The 13,544-nt window shown below is 39.7% G+C and overlaps 1 protein-coding gene across 1 annotated transcript in view; it reads right to left on the reverse strand.

Annotated features, from left to right (window-relative positions):
* Nucleotides 1-13,544, reverse strand: part of LOC122790289 (cytohesin-1) — a 1,634,771-nt gene that overhangs the window by 1,169,670 nt on the left and 451,557 nt on the right. The window contains exon 2 of the mRNA XM_044057794.1: nucleotides 10,203-10,259. Coding sequence (XP_043913729.1) covers nucleotides 10,203-10,259 — 57 coding nt within the window. The remainder of the gene's footprint in view (nucleotides 1-10,202; nucleotides 10,260-13,544) is intronic.

Genomic DNA, 13,544 nt, shown 5'->3' on the forward strand with positions numbered 1-13,544 from the left:
ATAGGCTCATCCCTCTCAAGCAACATTTCTCAAGGGTCACTTGAAAAATTAGCTTGAGTCTTTGAGGTGGGAAGAAGTATGACAAAGATTCTGCCAGCACACCTATTGGGAATTTTGTAAATAATTATATGTCATTTGTGAATATCAACATGATTTATATAGAAGTGTGACAAAGGGACTACTGCCAGCCCAGCTATCTGGAATGTTGTACATAATTATATGTCATTTGTGAATATCAACATGATGTATGTAAAATGCTTGTGTTACAAATGTATTAGAATTGTATGTCTTGTGTATATCAAACTGCTTGAAGGTATTTGCAAAGTGCTGTCTGAAATCTAACCACGATGTTCCCTACTGGAGTAGAACAGAAATGTACATGCAATATTGTAACTGTTTAAATGTATATATTTTAACAGTGGAAAGTGGAACACAGGAGGTTAACGTCAGTCTAGCAAACTTCAGAAAATATAGCTGAAATTAAATTACTTTATGGGTAGGCCATAAAAGATGATATCTTTCAGTTTCAATGCAGCAAACTGACACAATGCCTAAAACTAGGGAACTTTCTGTATTGTCTTGGAAATGTTTTATTGTTTTAAGACTTCCAGCACCAACCAAAGATCTGAGGTCTATGTATTTTCACAGGTAGATGCTAACTACTGCTGGATTCCAGCAGTGGGGGTTTCATCTAGGATAGAGTCAGATGACAAGAAATGATGTCATTCTGCAAGCTATCCCAGCAGTAATATTTGAGATATTAATTTACAAAGTCTCTTATAGAGACACAGCATTTTGTAGTTTGTCTTTGACCTGACAACAGCTAGAGATGATCCATTCACCACATCTGCCTTGCTCTGTATGTAAGTTTCTAGGGTATAATAACTCTCTTAGATACAGTCAGGAATATAGCAAACCTTAGTTTAGATATTTTTTTCTTTATTTATATGAGACTGTCCTGCAATGTTGTTTTAAATATTTCCTGTGATTTTGAACTCTGATGTCACTGTAAATATATATTTAGTATTGTTGTGTTCTTTTATTATTTATTTTTAAATATACTTCAACCTTTTACTGTGGCCGATCTGTCTAGAGATATTTAAGTTCTGACAGTACTTGCATATTTATTTGGTGACACTGGGCTACTCCTAATAGCCTTGCTCTTGGTCAAACTACCATATGTATTAATAGTAACATTACACTGTAAGATTGGACACCCTTTGTTAAGGGCCTTAAAGTAGATGATATGGAGCTGGCTGGTGCCAGTGATAACTACCTTATAGTATGGGCAAAAGGGGGCATAGCTACTAAACCTGTGCCAGCCTTTTCCAGGTGTGTGTGTGTGTGTGTGTGTGTGTGTGTGTGTGTGTGTGTGTGTGTGTATAAATCAAACCTCAAACAGTGTGTGTGTCAGCTACTTGGACAGAGACAAGAAGCACTGGTTGGACAGAGAGTGTGCTGGAGGTCTTGGCTTGGCCATTCAGCTGAGATCTCAACTCTATAGCTGTGCCAGTGGAAGTCCTATTGGAGATCTGGAGAAAGAGGGAGAAACCAGCCTCGGACTGACTGTGGTCTTTCTGTGATCTTAAGGGAAACTGCACTTGATGCAGAGAGCTGCATCTGGAAACAGCGTGTGTATACTTGTCATCCTCCCAGTGTACATCCCCCACTGTTACCAGTGGTGAGGACTGAGGCTCCTTGATTACTGGTTCAGTGGTGGAGCGTCACATACTACATCAGCAAATAGGTCAGAGGGGACAGATTAACAAACATGCTGTATGCAGATGATGTGGCATTACAAGCAGGCATTGAACAAGAACTTTAGCAAATGATAGGGGACTGGAATGCAACACTGAGTACACATGGAATGAAACTGAGTGCAGCTAGGACAGCTATTATGGAAGTGAACTGGAAAAATCAGAGGACACTGAAATTGGAGACAGAAGGGAAAACTGTGGAACAGGTTAACAACATTAAAGCAATACTTACTTGATTTTTAGAAACGTATTTGTAAATTCCATTATTTAATATATCCATCATTTTAGAAGAATAAAAATAAAACATACATAAAAACTAGACCCCCGCCTTTGTCTGGTTTCATCATTTAAATGATCTTGTTGGAATAAATTCTACTTATAAACTCATTTTCGTGGGGGTTCAGGTTGTCATATATCTGCTCCTTTCTGCTTACATTACTCAACAATTCATGAATATCGAATTCACATATTTTTTTAAAAAAAGCCACAACAGGATTTTGAGGTGGGTTAAACATACTAGTCCTCTGTAAATCATTTTTAAAATCATTCACTTTTTTTCTCTTTCATTATTAAACCAAAAGGCTAAATTAAGTTTTCTAGTGAATAACCTAATCTCACTAATAGTATTCCATACTGATGCTCTCCTAGTAGGGACAAATGTATCTCGTTTTCAAATAAATTAGCTTGTTCCACCTTAACAAAAAATTCACTATAATTATAAATATTAAAATCCTTAAACTTATCATTGCTAGAATCTCCTTGTGTTCTGACTGAGAGTGCTTCTCAAACAATCTGGAAATATAGAGGTGATAAGTATATTTTCTGGCACTTTAACTGTTCAGTGTTCTGCAGTGTCTTTATTTTTGCTTGACCGAATTATTCATATATTTGCTATACAAATTTTGTTTTCTGATCTGTGCTGAAACTTTTTTTCTCCCACCCTCCCACTTTATTGCTGTTGTGTTCTTAAAGTTGGCAAAACTGGTCTAACAGCTTTTGTGTTATCTGATTGTCTCAAGGCTTGGCTTTTGTCTTGCTGATATAAAACTATTACCTTTGTGTAAATTCCTGCACATCATTGCTAGAATCTCCTTGTGTTTTGACTGAGAGTGCTTCTCAAGCAATGTGGAAATATACAGCTGATAAGTATATTTTTGGCACTTTAACTGTTCAGTGTTCTGCACTGTCTTTATTTTTGCTTGACCAAATTATTCATATATTTGCTGTCTGAATTTTGTTTTCTGATCTGTGCTGAAACTTTTTTCTCCGACCCTATTGCTGTTGTGTTCTTAAAGTTAGTGGATTTTTGCAGTTGCTTGCCCCTGCTGTAAATTTGATCTGGGACACTCCTCCCAGTCCCATCTCTTTAGCTCATTCTACCTAATACAGAGATCATTTGGGAAGGCCAAATCCCTTAGTCCCTTAACCTTGAATTATCTTCAGTTCCTGTTCTCTCCCTGCTCTCTCCCTTTCCAATTTATAAAAAAGACACTTTATTCAGCTGCTTATATTTTTCTAATTTGTGTTTCTTCCAGCTACTCTGTTACTTCACCTTGCTTTGCTTTTTCCTGCTACTTGCTGCCTGTTTTCTAAAGTGTTCAACTGCATATTTTCTGTTGCATTTATTACTGCTTGTTTATAGCCTGTCTAAATTAAGTGTTATTCTAAGCTCTTAGTTTTGGTTTAAACACCTGGGCTTTAGGCCCACCCCTTAGCTCTCCCTGGCCTTTCTCCCTCAGATTCTGACAAATATGGATGGACAGTTTCCTACAGTTTCTCCTGGCAGTCTGGTTGATATGGGCATCCTGAGACAGTGTAGCAACTGCCTCATGTACATGGATAACAATCTACTTCTACCACCTAGAAACACAATTTGTGAGAGATGCAATTAAATTAGGAACCTAGAGTCAAATCTCTCTCCCCCTCAAGCCAGTATATCTGGCACCAAAATGGTTGTCAACACAATCACTACACCTCAAACACCACCCACACCTACACAACACACACCTACATATGCAGAGGTCCTGCAGATAAACATATCTAAACAATGGAGACCTCTGAGGTAAAAACACACATGGTCTCCACAGCCCTCCACACCCCATACCACACATAGTCCACACACCTGTGCCTCATAGCCACTAAGGCTTCACCATAAACCCAACATATTAGTCATAGGAGAATCCATTGTGAGACACACAGATGTGCCTCTCACCAGGCTGGATAAGAAGAAAGTCACAGTTAGTTGTCTGTCAGGTGCCAGAATCTGCCATATCACATATGCACTCAAGTCTCTTAACAACAGGTACTGGGACTTTCGCTGTATTCTACTAGGTACTGTTATGACTCTGTCATAGTCCATGCTGGTGTGAATGACTTGAGACATATCTCTCTGGACTATATGAGGAGAAACATGATTGAGCTCACTGATTATGTATCTCAGGCAGGTATGTCCCTAGCCTTAAGCAGTTTAGTTTCTGGTGTCATTCCAGTGGGATCCAGTACCTGATAGCCTGAGAAACTATGATTGACAGACCACAATGTTTTGCCAGAGATGGCCTGCATCTGTCTCACCTGGGCTTCAGGCTTCTGGCAAAGGCTCTTGCCTCCCCTATAGTGCCTTTTTTAGGAAAAGTGATGAGGTTAAAACTGCCAACATAAAATTTCAACAAAACACAAATTAAAGGTCATGCAGCTAAACGATAGGAGTTTAAACATGGAACTGCACTCAATGAAGCAATCCTAACCCTGGAAAATGCTGACATCTGTATAGTCACAGAAACCTGGTTCAAAGCTGTGGGGAGCACCCCAGCCTTACCTGGTTACTCATCCTATCATACATTCAGACCCCAAACTGTGGGGCAGTAATGCCAAAGGAGGTGGAGTTTCAATATACATTAAAGACATACACACCTCCAGGCTGGTCAAACAGTATGACACACAGGAGACACTCCAGGTGCAGTTAACCACTGACAAGACCCCTATTCAAATCACAGCTAGTTACCGGCCCCCAAATCTGACTCAAGATACCCAATCTGGACCTGTTTGAATCTATCAAGATTCAACCCTTTACCCTTATCCTAGGTGACTTTAACTTCCCAAACATAGACTGAAAGAACTACTCATGCTAGAACATAAATGCCCAGAGATTCCTTGATTTTGTCACTGCAAATGCCTTGGAACAGCTAGTCAATACCCCCATAAGAGGTGATAATGTCTTGGACTTGGAATTAACCAACATGAGTAACCACTACAGCATTCCTACAGTATCATCCTCCCTGTTAAGATCCGATCATAAAGCGGTCACTTTTGAAGTCAACATCTCTCCTAACCCCCTCTAGCTAGGATCAAACATAAAAACTTTTCCAAAGCTGTTTACAGCCTCCTGAGGGATGGTATAAACAGCTTCACAGCCCCCTCCCCCTCTATAGGAACTGGCAACAATATCCAAAACTACACCAAAGCACTATACGAACATTTATATAGATGCATGGAATCAGGAATACCCAACAGGACTAAATCATCCTCCGCAAGGAAGAGTAAACCTGTCTGGTGGACATCTGCAATAAATAAACTCTATAACAAAAGGCAAAAAATTGTTGTCCAAGACCAAGAAGGAGCAGGTGCCCAATTGGAAGCAATGTCTCCTTAGCCTGAACAAGCAAATGAGAGCACTACTGAAATCCTCCAAAGCAAACTTCGAGTCCAAATTGGCCACATCTACTACAGACAATCATAAGGCCTTCTTCACATATGTCCACAACCTCAAATGAAGCACAAAGATCTGTTCAGAACTGGTGGTCAAGGACACCATATATACAAATGCAGTAGATATAGCAAACTTGCTAGCTAACAGATTCAGAAAAAACTTTACCCCTCTGTCCCCCCACCCCCATGAGTAAATCAGGACATCCCCTGTAACTGTCCCTTTTCCCTTATATCTAGGGAACAGGTCATCACTGCTCTCTTAAAAGCAAAAAATACAGTCTCCATGGGACCCGATAACATTCCAGGCTGCATCCTACGTGAACTCAGGCAGGGACTTGCAGCACCATTAGGTACCCTATTCAATCAAAGCCTGAGTACTGGCTTTGTCCCAGCTGACTGGAGGACAGCTACTGTCATCCCTTTACACAAAGGTGGAGCATCCACTGATCCAAGAAATTATAGACCCATCAGCCTAACTAGCCTGATCTGCAAGACCATGGAACTGATTATCATGGACCTCATTAACAAGGACATTGGCAACCTCCAAACACTTGATCCCACACAGTTTGGCTTTGTCAAGGGGAGGTCATGTCTGCTAAATTTGATCGACTTCTTTGAGACAGTCACCAAAGCCACTGACGAGGGGAAGACGGCACAAACCGCCTACCTTGACCTGGCCAAAGCCTTTTACACTATTCTCCACTCAGGCATAATAGTTAACTTATCTCAACTAGGCATCAAACCATATGTTACCAGATGTGTAGCAAACTGGTTCACTGATAGAACCACCTAGTCAAAATAGGGGAAGCCACCTCAAGCAGTAGACCAGTAACAAGTGGCATACCCCAGGGATCGGTCTTGGGGACTCTATTATTTGGGATATACTTTTCTGAGGTGCAGGCCAAAACCAGTGGGCTATGGCTGACCAGGTTTGCAGATGACTGCAAGCTGGGTGCTGTCATCAATTCTCCTAGTGATGTGGATATCTTCCAAGAGGGTCTCACTCAGACAAATGAATGGTGCCAGAAACATAGCCTCAAGCTGAATACCAAAAAATGCATCATCATTCCCTTTGGGGAGAGTGACGTCCCCACACATTATTACATTAATAACAATGTCCTAAGTACTCAATCAGTCGTGAGGGATTTGGGCACCCCGGTTGACAGCAACCTGACATTTGACCACCATGTTGCTTCCATTGTACGGAAAGCCTTCTACATGGCCAACCTCATAAGTAAGGGTATCTCATCCTGGGACAAGGAAGTCATAACATCCCTGTATTCTTCCCTTATAAGGTCCATTATTGAATACAACTCCCCTTTCAGCATGTACCTCGCAAAGCACATGCAGCAGCTGGAGAGACCACAGAGGTGCCTCACCAGGAGAATCCAGGGCCTCAAACATCTACCATACACAGATAAGCTATAAGCTCTATCCCTCTACTCAGTTTCATACAGACTCCTCAGAGGTGACCTCTGGCTGGCATACAAGGCAATTACAGACCCCACTTTGATAGGACTGCTGCATATCCGCAGGTCAAGATCCACTCAAGTAACCCATACTCACAGCCTCAATCTAGTCTGTGACATCAACAAGACTTTTTGGTGGGACAGATTTGTATCCCAGAGACTCCTCCATCTATGGAATAGACTCCATCTCCACATCAAGCAGAGTATCTCTTTACCTCTTTTTAAGAGCAACCTGCATAACTGGATGGGAAATAGAAAATATACCTATGGGATTCCACCCAAGTCCCTGCTGGATAGGGGCATCAGGTGCTGATTTGTCTAAACATGGGCTAAACTCTTGGCTAGGCTAATAAGGGCCTCACGGCCAACAGCCTAGTAACCTCCTATTATCCTATAAGCAACTACTTTTAAAGCTCCTAACATAAAATCTTTAAACTTATTCTCAACTGCTTTTAAACCTCCTAACATTACTGCTGAGCCGAGCTGGTAAGGTTGCTCAAGCCCTTAACATTTGTTCACAATCCCGCTCCCTCTCCCCGGATCCTTCTACCTCCCAAACTGGCTGCCACTCCCCTTCCCTGTCCCCCACTGGTTGCCACTCCAGGTTTTGTTGTTTTGAATCTCCCCATAAGTATTATAAGTTGAGATGGAGCATAAGGGTTTGGCAGAGAGGATGCCTGTATTAACAGGTTATCTAAGTAAGGAAATATCTGAATTCCCTAAGCAATGACTGAGGCTAGACACAGTGTGAAGACTCTGAAGGTCTGTAGAAAATCAAAAGGGCAAAGCAGCAGAGCCCCCCCCCTGTACTCCATCCACTCCCCTGCTTAATTTATATATACTAAATTCAAGATTAAGACACCCTAAAGTAATACAAGTATTTACAAAAGCGCATATATCAGATTGGCTCAAAACTCAGAATTAGTGCTATTTCACAGTTAGCGCAGAAAGTAGGGACTCCACAGTCTTGTAGTAGGAGTCAGGGGGTGTGGGAGCTCCATGATCTGGGAGGGTGCACAGAGACAAAATAGTCTGGCTTATATTCAGTACTTTATAAAAATGTCTGTGTATTTTGATATTTATAAAAACAAAGTTTTATTTTGTGTCATCTCTTCTGCTACTTAATTATTGCACATTGTGTTTGTTAATGTAAATAAACATTTATTTGCATTTAGTACTGACAGACCACAGTGGTTTTCCATCATTCAATTTATTTATCTATTACTTTACCAGTAATAAAGTATTTAGTGAATCAAATCCACCATCTGTTTAAGAATGTCAGGCTCAGACTATTTGCATTGACACCATTGTCAAGTGTTACTTTGGAAGCACTTAATACCACGGCATATCTGTGTCCTGTAAACTGCTACTAATATAATTATCTACTAATATCAATAATTCAAGCTCAAGAATTTGAGTAGATTCCAAGATGGCTGCATTCTGAAAAGCAAGCTGATTACAGCTGTTCCAGTACAAAAAATGAAAGTGATGTAAAAATAGTAAAAGTTAACAATTTGGGTTAAATTCATTTACTGGTTAGTCACTACACTGCCTGATGTCAGGAATGATGAAATTTGGAGAAAGTAGAAGAAAATCAACTAGAAAAGGAGATCAAAAATCTGTTTTGGGAGATAGCTTTGCAGCTCTTCAACAAAAAGCAGTTTAGGTTTCAGCTTTGGCACAGGAAATGGCTTCCAGTAATTTACATGAAAAAATAGATACATCAAATGCATTTAGAGGTGTTTAAAATAAATAAGACACTGGAAACATACGTTGTGTTGTGTCTTTCAGCTTTTCCCGGATAGGGGTCGCTACAGCGGAACTCCGGCCTCTAATGATTGGCAGTGGATTTTTACGTGCCGAGTTGCCAGCCCTGACGCACAACCTTCAACGAAGGTATGCCCATCCACGCATGTCTCCACACAGAAGACGCTCTAGCTAAGAATTGAACAGGACAACGTCTTACTATGAGGCAACAATGCTACCGGAGCACCACCACCACAGTGTCAAGACACTGGAAGCATATATAAGGTCAAAAAACAAAAGGCTGGAAAGAATAGAACAAGCTTTCACGAACCATTCACATGAGCTGATAAAACTACAAGAAGTTATAGGCTGAAATGAAGGAAAGACTGGCTGAATATAAGGCTTTTCAAGAACTGTTATAAAAACAGCAGAATTAGAAGAAACAGCAAACAGAGAAAACCTGAGATTTTCTGTTATACTAGAGAACTTGGAAAGGGCAGACTGCAATAATTTTGTAAAAGTACACAGAAGCGAATGGGTTGGTATTCTACTGCATGATATGTTAATCGAAAGGGCATAGTGCATGTATATGCTATTTGGTTATCAGAAAAAAAAAAACAAGAGCTCTATTAATCAAGATGTAGTCAAGTGAAAACTGGGGACACAAAAATGTTTGTGGAAAAAGATTATTCACTATATATCAGGCAGAAGAAAAGTGAATTTATACTTGCAATTAGGGGATGTCAAGAGGCAGGTGTGTCAGTGCTAGAAGCATGCACATGCAGGCAAAAGCACCTCTCTTCTGAGCTTATTCCAAAGGACATGATAACAATACCAATAACTATATCTGCTGTCTCAAATACAGGTGCAGAATGTCTTTCTTGTGAGCATCTGTATCAGTGCAGCTCTGTAATGATAGTTCTTAGAAAAATTCCTGTAAGGCTACCACAGTTGAAAAATTATGCTGCAAGACAGAGATAAATCATCCATGTAACTTCTAATGCAACCACATCAGACGCCTGCTGCTGTCCCACTCACTGCAGCACAGCCCAAGTTACAGAAGTCTGTGTCAAGGCATAAGAGTCACAATTCTGAAAATAAGATGCAAAGTTCAAGCCTATCTGACTTTTGTGGATGGACATCGTATGTGGCCACCACTGCAGACTTTGTGCTCTGTGATCCTGATGCTAAACCAAAAAAATCCAGCACTGATCCCCCCCCCCCACACACACACACAGTATGGAGGGTCTTTACAGTACTTTTAATATGCATTTTTTCTGTGCTTCAATGAACTAGGATTCCATTTACAGACTTCTTTGTAAATTATGTGCAGTGTGGCTTTTTTAGGATCCTTTAGTAAAAGATAAGACAAAAAGAAACACTTGAACAATGTGTGACAACTAATAATGACTACATGGTCCACCTTCTGAAATACAATATAATTTGATGTTCCTACAGCTTATTCCTTTTCCCACCCAGTCAAGGGACCTGTTTTCTTTTGCCCATGCATTCTTCAATTTCTCACCAGATTTTGCTTTAGCTGCTTCCTCAGGAAGGCTGTTCCAGTCATTTGAGACAGTTTCTGTGAAAAAAAAAAGAAAAACAATTATTAGATTTCTCCTGGAATGATCACAATGTATCTTCAAAATGCATATTTTTGTTTTCAAATAGCTGTTAAAGGAGTGTACCATTTTGGACTTACGAGGCATGTAAAAACTTTTATGTCCCTGCATGCCACCTGTATCTTTTCTTCAGGAATAAATATAACAAGCTGTTTTAGTGTCTTTTAAAAGAAAAATATTGGTTCCTTTCTCCCAATTTACCTTAGGTTATCAGAACTCCACACACTGTCCATCAGACAGGGAGTAGAATTCCAAAACCCATTGTACTGAGGTGTCCATAACTTTCTGTTTTTTCTTTATTCATGTGCTACTTGTACTCCATTCTTGTAAGTACAAGAAGTACAACACAATTACATCATCAGTTTGGGAAGCATTTAATGCTTGCACATGTCCGTCCACTTCTGGATGTCTGCTGATATCCTTTCCTTCAGCTTGCTTGTTTGCTGTAAACCCAACACTGCCAGATGGCTACCAAACAATACAAAAATCTAGCTACTCAGTACTCAGTCTTCACCCTCTCTCTGGCTCGCTGGTACCCAAGCTACTGATCAAACTCTGGTTACTGACACTTTAGATGGTCTCTGTATCATTGGCAAACGGTTTATGTGGTTTCTGGGGCAGCACAAGCATCATTATTGTCACCCTCCATGGAAATGCCTTCACCTTCTTAGTTGGGTTTACAGATGAAATCTCCAGCAACACACACACACACATACACACTCTATCCCAGATGAGGTCTCATGATAACAACTGTCTGGTTTCTAATACTACTGCCAAGTCTCTCAAGATAACAACTTTTGTTTTTCTACTGGTGATGCCTTTGCCTTTGTGCCTCTATCATCAACACTTGCTTCTTTCTCACTTTAAATATTTATCCTTACAAGTATCCCAAGGGGGGGTTGTTTCCCAGAAATAGTATTTTGCATTCCTTTGTACTGAATTTAACCTCCAGGCAATGACATTTTGATTACTGGTCCCAGCAATGAAGGAGCCAGATGGGGTAGAAAGGGGCGTGTTCTGCTCAGCTCTCTTGGAGGAAAGAAATGCATGCACTAGTGGGCACACACGGTGCAATTTCCCTGGTGGAGACCATGGACACCCCCACTCATGCTTTGCAGTGAGATGCAGGACTGTATGAAAGTAACTCCCTTTGCAGAAGTGAGGGAATGTCTTCAGTGGTCAGCCCAGTGCATGTCCCTCCTCAGTGCTAGTTCAGTGCATGTGGAAATAGGGCCAAAAAGTAGAAAAAAACTCAAACCACCCCTGATGGCTGTCTAAATGATGGCCCCTCATGATCAACCTTTGCCCCACTGATGGGGGAATGAATGGTCTAACTGGCTGACAGAGAGCAGGGGGGAAAACAATGATCTTCCATGTTGCAAACTATTACTTAATGACTTGCTAAATTGTTTGTCATCATTTCCAAATCTTTCTGGAAGTCTGGATATTAACATATACTCAGATCTCAAGGATGTAGAGTAAGTGGCCCCCTACTGGATAAGAACTTCAGGCAACCATCACACCATTTAACATTCTGTTCAAGAAGCTGTCCTGTATTAGATCAAACAAAGTGAACAGTGGCCTCCTCATTGATAACAATATCAAGTAACAATTGCAACATTTCTTGCAGGAAGCTATTCTGCATTAGATAAATAAAGTTAACCTCTTGCCTTAAAACAATATTCTGGTCACAATGGCAGGACATATGTACGGCTCCCAAATATACAACAAAGACTAGACGATTTAGGATTTTGGCCTGGAAGTATTTGCATAGATAATTTTATACCTCAAGTAGATTCCAAAGAATTTTTCCACAGGTAGATAGCAAAAGTTGAAGGTGTAATAGGAAAGAAACAGGTAACTGGGGAAATATGTTTTGAGAATATAATGAGTTGTCTGACTTTAAAAATTCGCTACACAGTACTCTGTCAGGAATAATGGGTGAACAAGTGAGTGCAACTAGGGGAGATTTTTTTTTTTTTTTTTTTGAGCTGGGATACAGAATCTGAACTGCCTTGACATAGTAGGGCTTTGTTAAGTTTTATTCCAGTGGCTGCCAAAAAAAGCAATTACTAGAAAATGGAAATCAAAATCTAAACCAATTATACCTAAAGTAGTTAATACTGTAACAGAGATAAAAGAACAGGAAATGGGATATTTAGAAAAGGGTATCAGTAAATTACATAAAAAAGGGGAAATTGTAGGAACAATACATGCAGAAAAATGTTTTGCAGATAGAATGAGGTTTAAGAGAAGACAGGATCTGAATAATTTACATAATGTTGTCTGGGGTATAAGATATATAACAATGTATTTGATGTATAATGTTTGTAAACGTGAACTTGTTAATATGGTTCGATTATTTTTAAATATAAACATAAGTTAGCCTATGTTACAACTGATAATTCAATAAAGGTGTCAAAAATGCATAATAGTGTGGTCCTCCCAAAATATCTCATTAAAGCCTACATACCTTGGGAAAAATACATAATAGTGTGGTCCTCCCAAAATATCTTATTAAAGCCTACATACTTTGGGGGTCCTGATAATCACATAACCAAGTTTCAGCAATTTTCTTTGAAAGTTTCTATGTTAGTAGTCCCAGGTAATGCCTTTCAGAATCCTGACCCCATCCGTATGTAGATTAACTGATGAACGTACATAATTTCACTTTATAAATACTGACTAGCAGCAAAATTACTACAAGCCGCGAGTCCAATTACTAAAAAAAAGACTGTCTGCAAGGCTTTTAGGAACTCGGGTGGCTAGATTTTATAATTATTATCGTATGATTTTTAAGGATTTTATTTTTCTATAATATGTTTTTTACAAAAATAGGAACCAAAAAAGCAAAAATACTGAAGGTGTGCAAAGAAACTGTAAAAACAAACATTATTGGCAAAGGCATGTCCAAAAACACTCAGATTTATTCACTGAAGTTAAGCACTTTCATTCTCAAATGTATAGGAACTTTTTCAGAACTAACATAAAATCAGCCACCACTTAATTTTACACAAAACTTAAAAAAATTGGCTCCCAATTGAAATGTCGGCACTCAAAATGCCAAGTGCTGAACAAGCCAAAAAAAAAGACTGAAAACATAGGAGAAGAGTGAATTTCAAAAATCACTCTTTCCCCTCCTTAAAACTTCATTTTGCCGGGGGTGGTTGGGGGTGGCAACTCCAAGATCACCATACCTCAGAGAAAAGGGAATATTCCGAGAAATGGCATATTGGACTTAGCAT

This window comes from Protopterus annectens, chromosome 1.part2, assembly GCF_019279795.1.
Source record: "Protopterus annectens isolate FY-2018-M chromosome 1.part2, PAN1.0, whole genome shotgun sequence".
In the NCBI taxonomy this organism is placed as follows: domain Eukaryota; kingdom Metazoa; phylum Chordata; order Ceratodontiformes; family Protopteridae; genus Protopterus; species Protopterus annectens.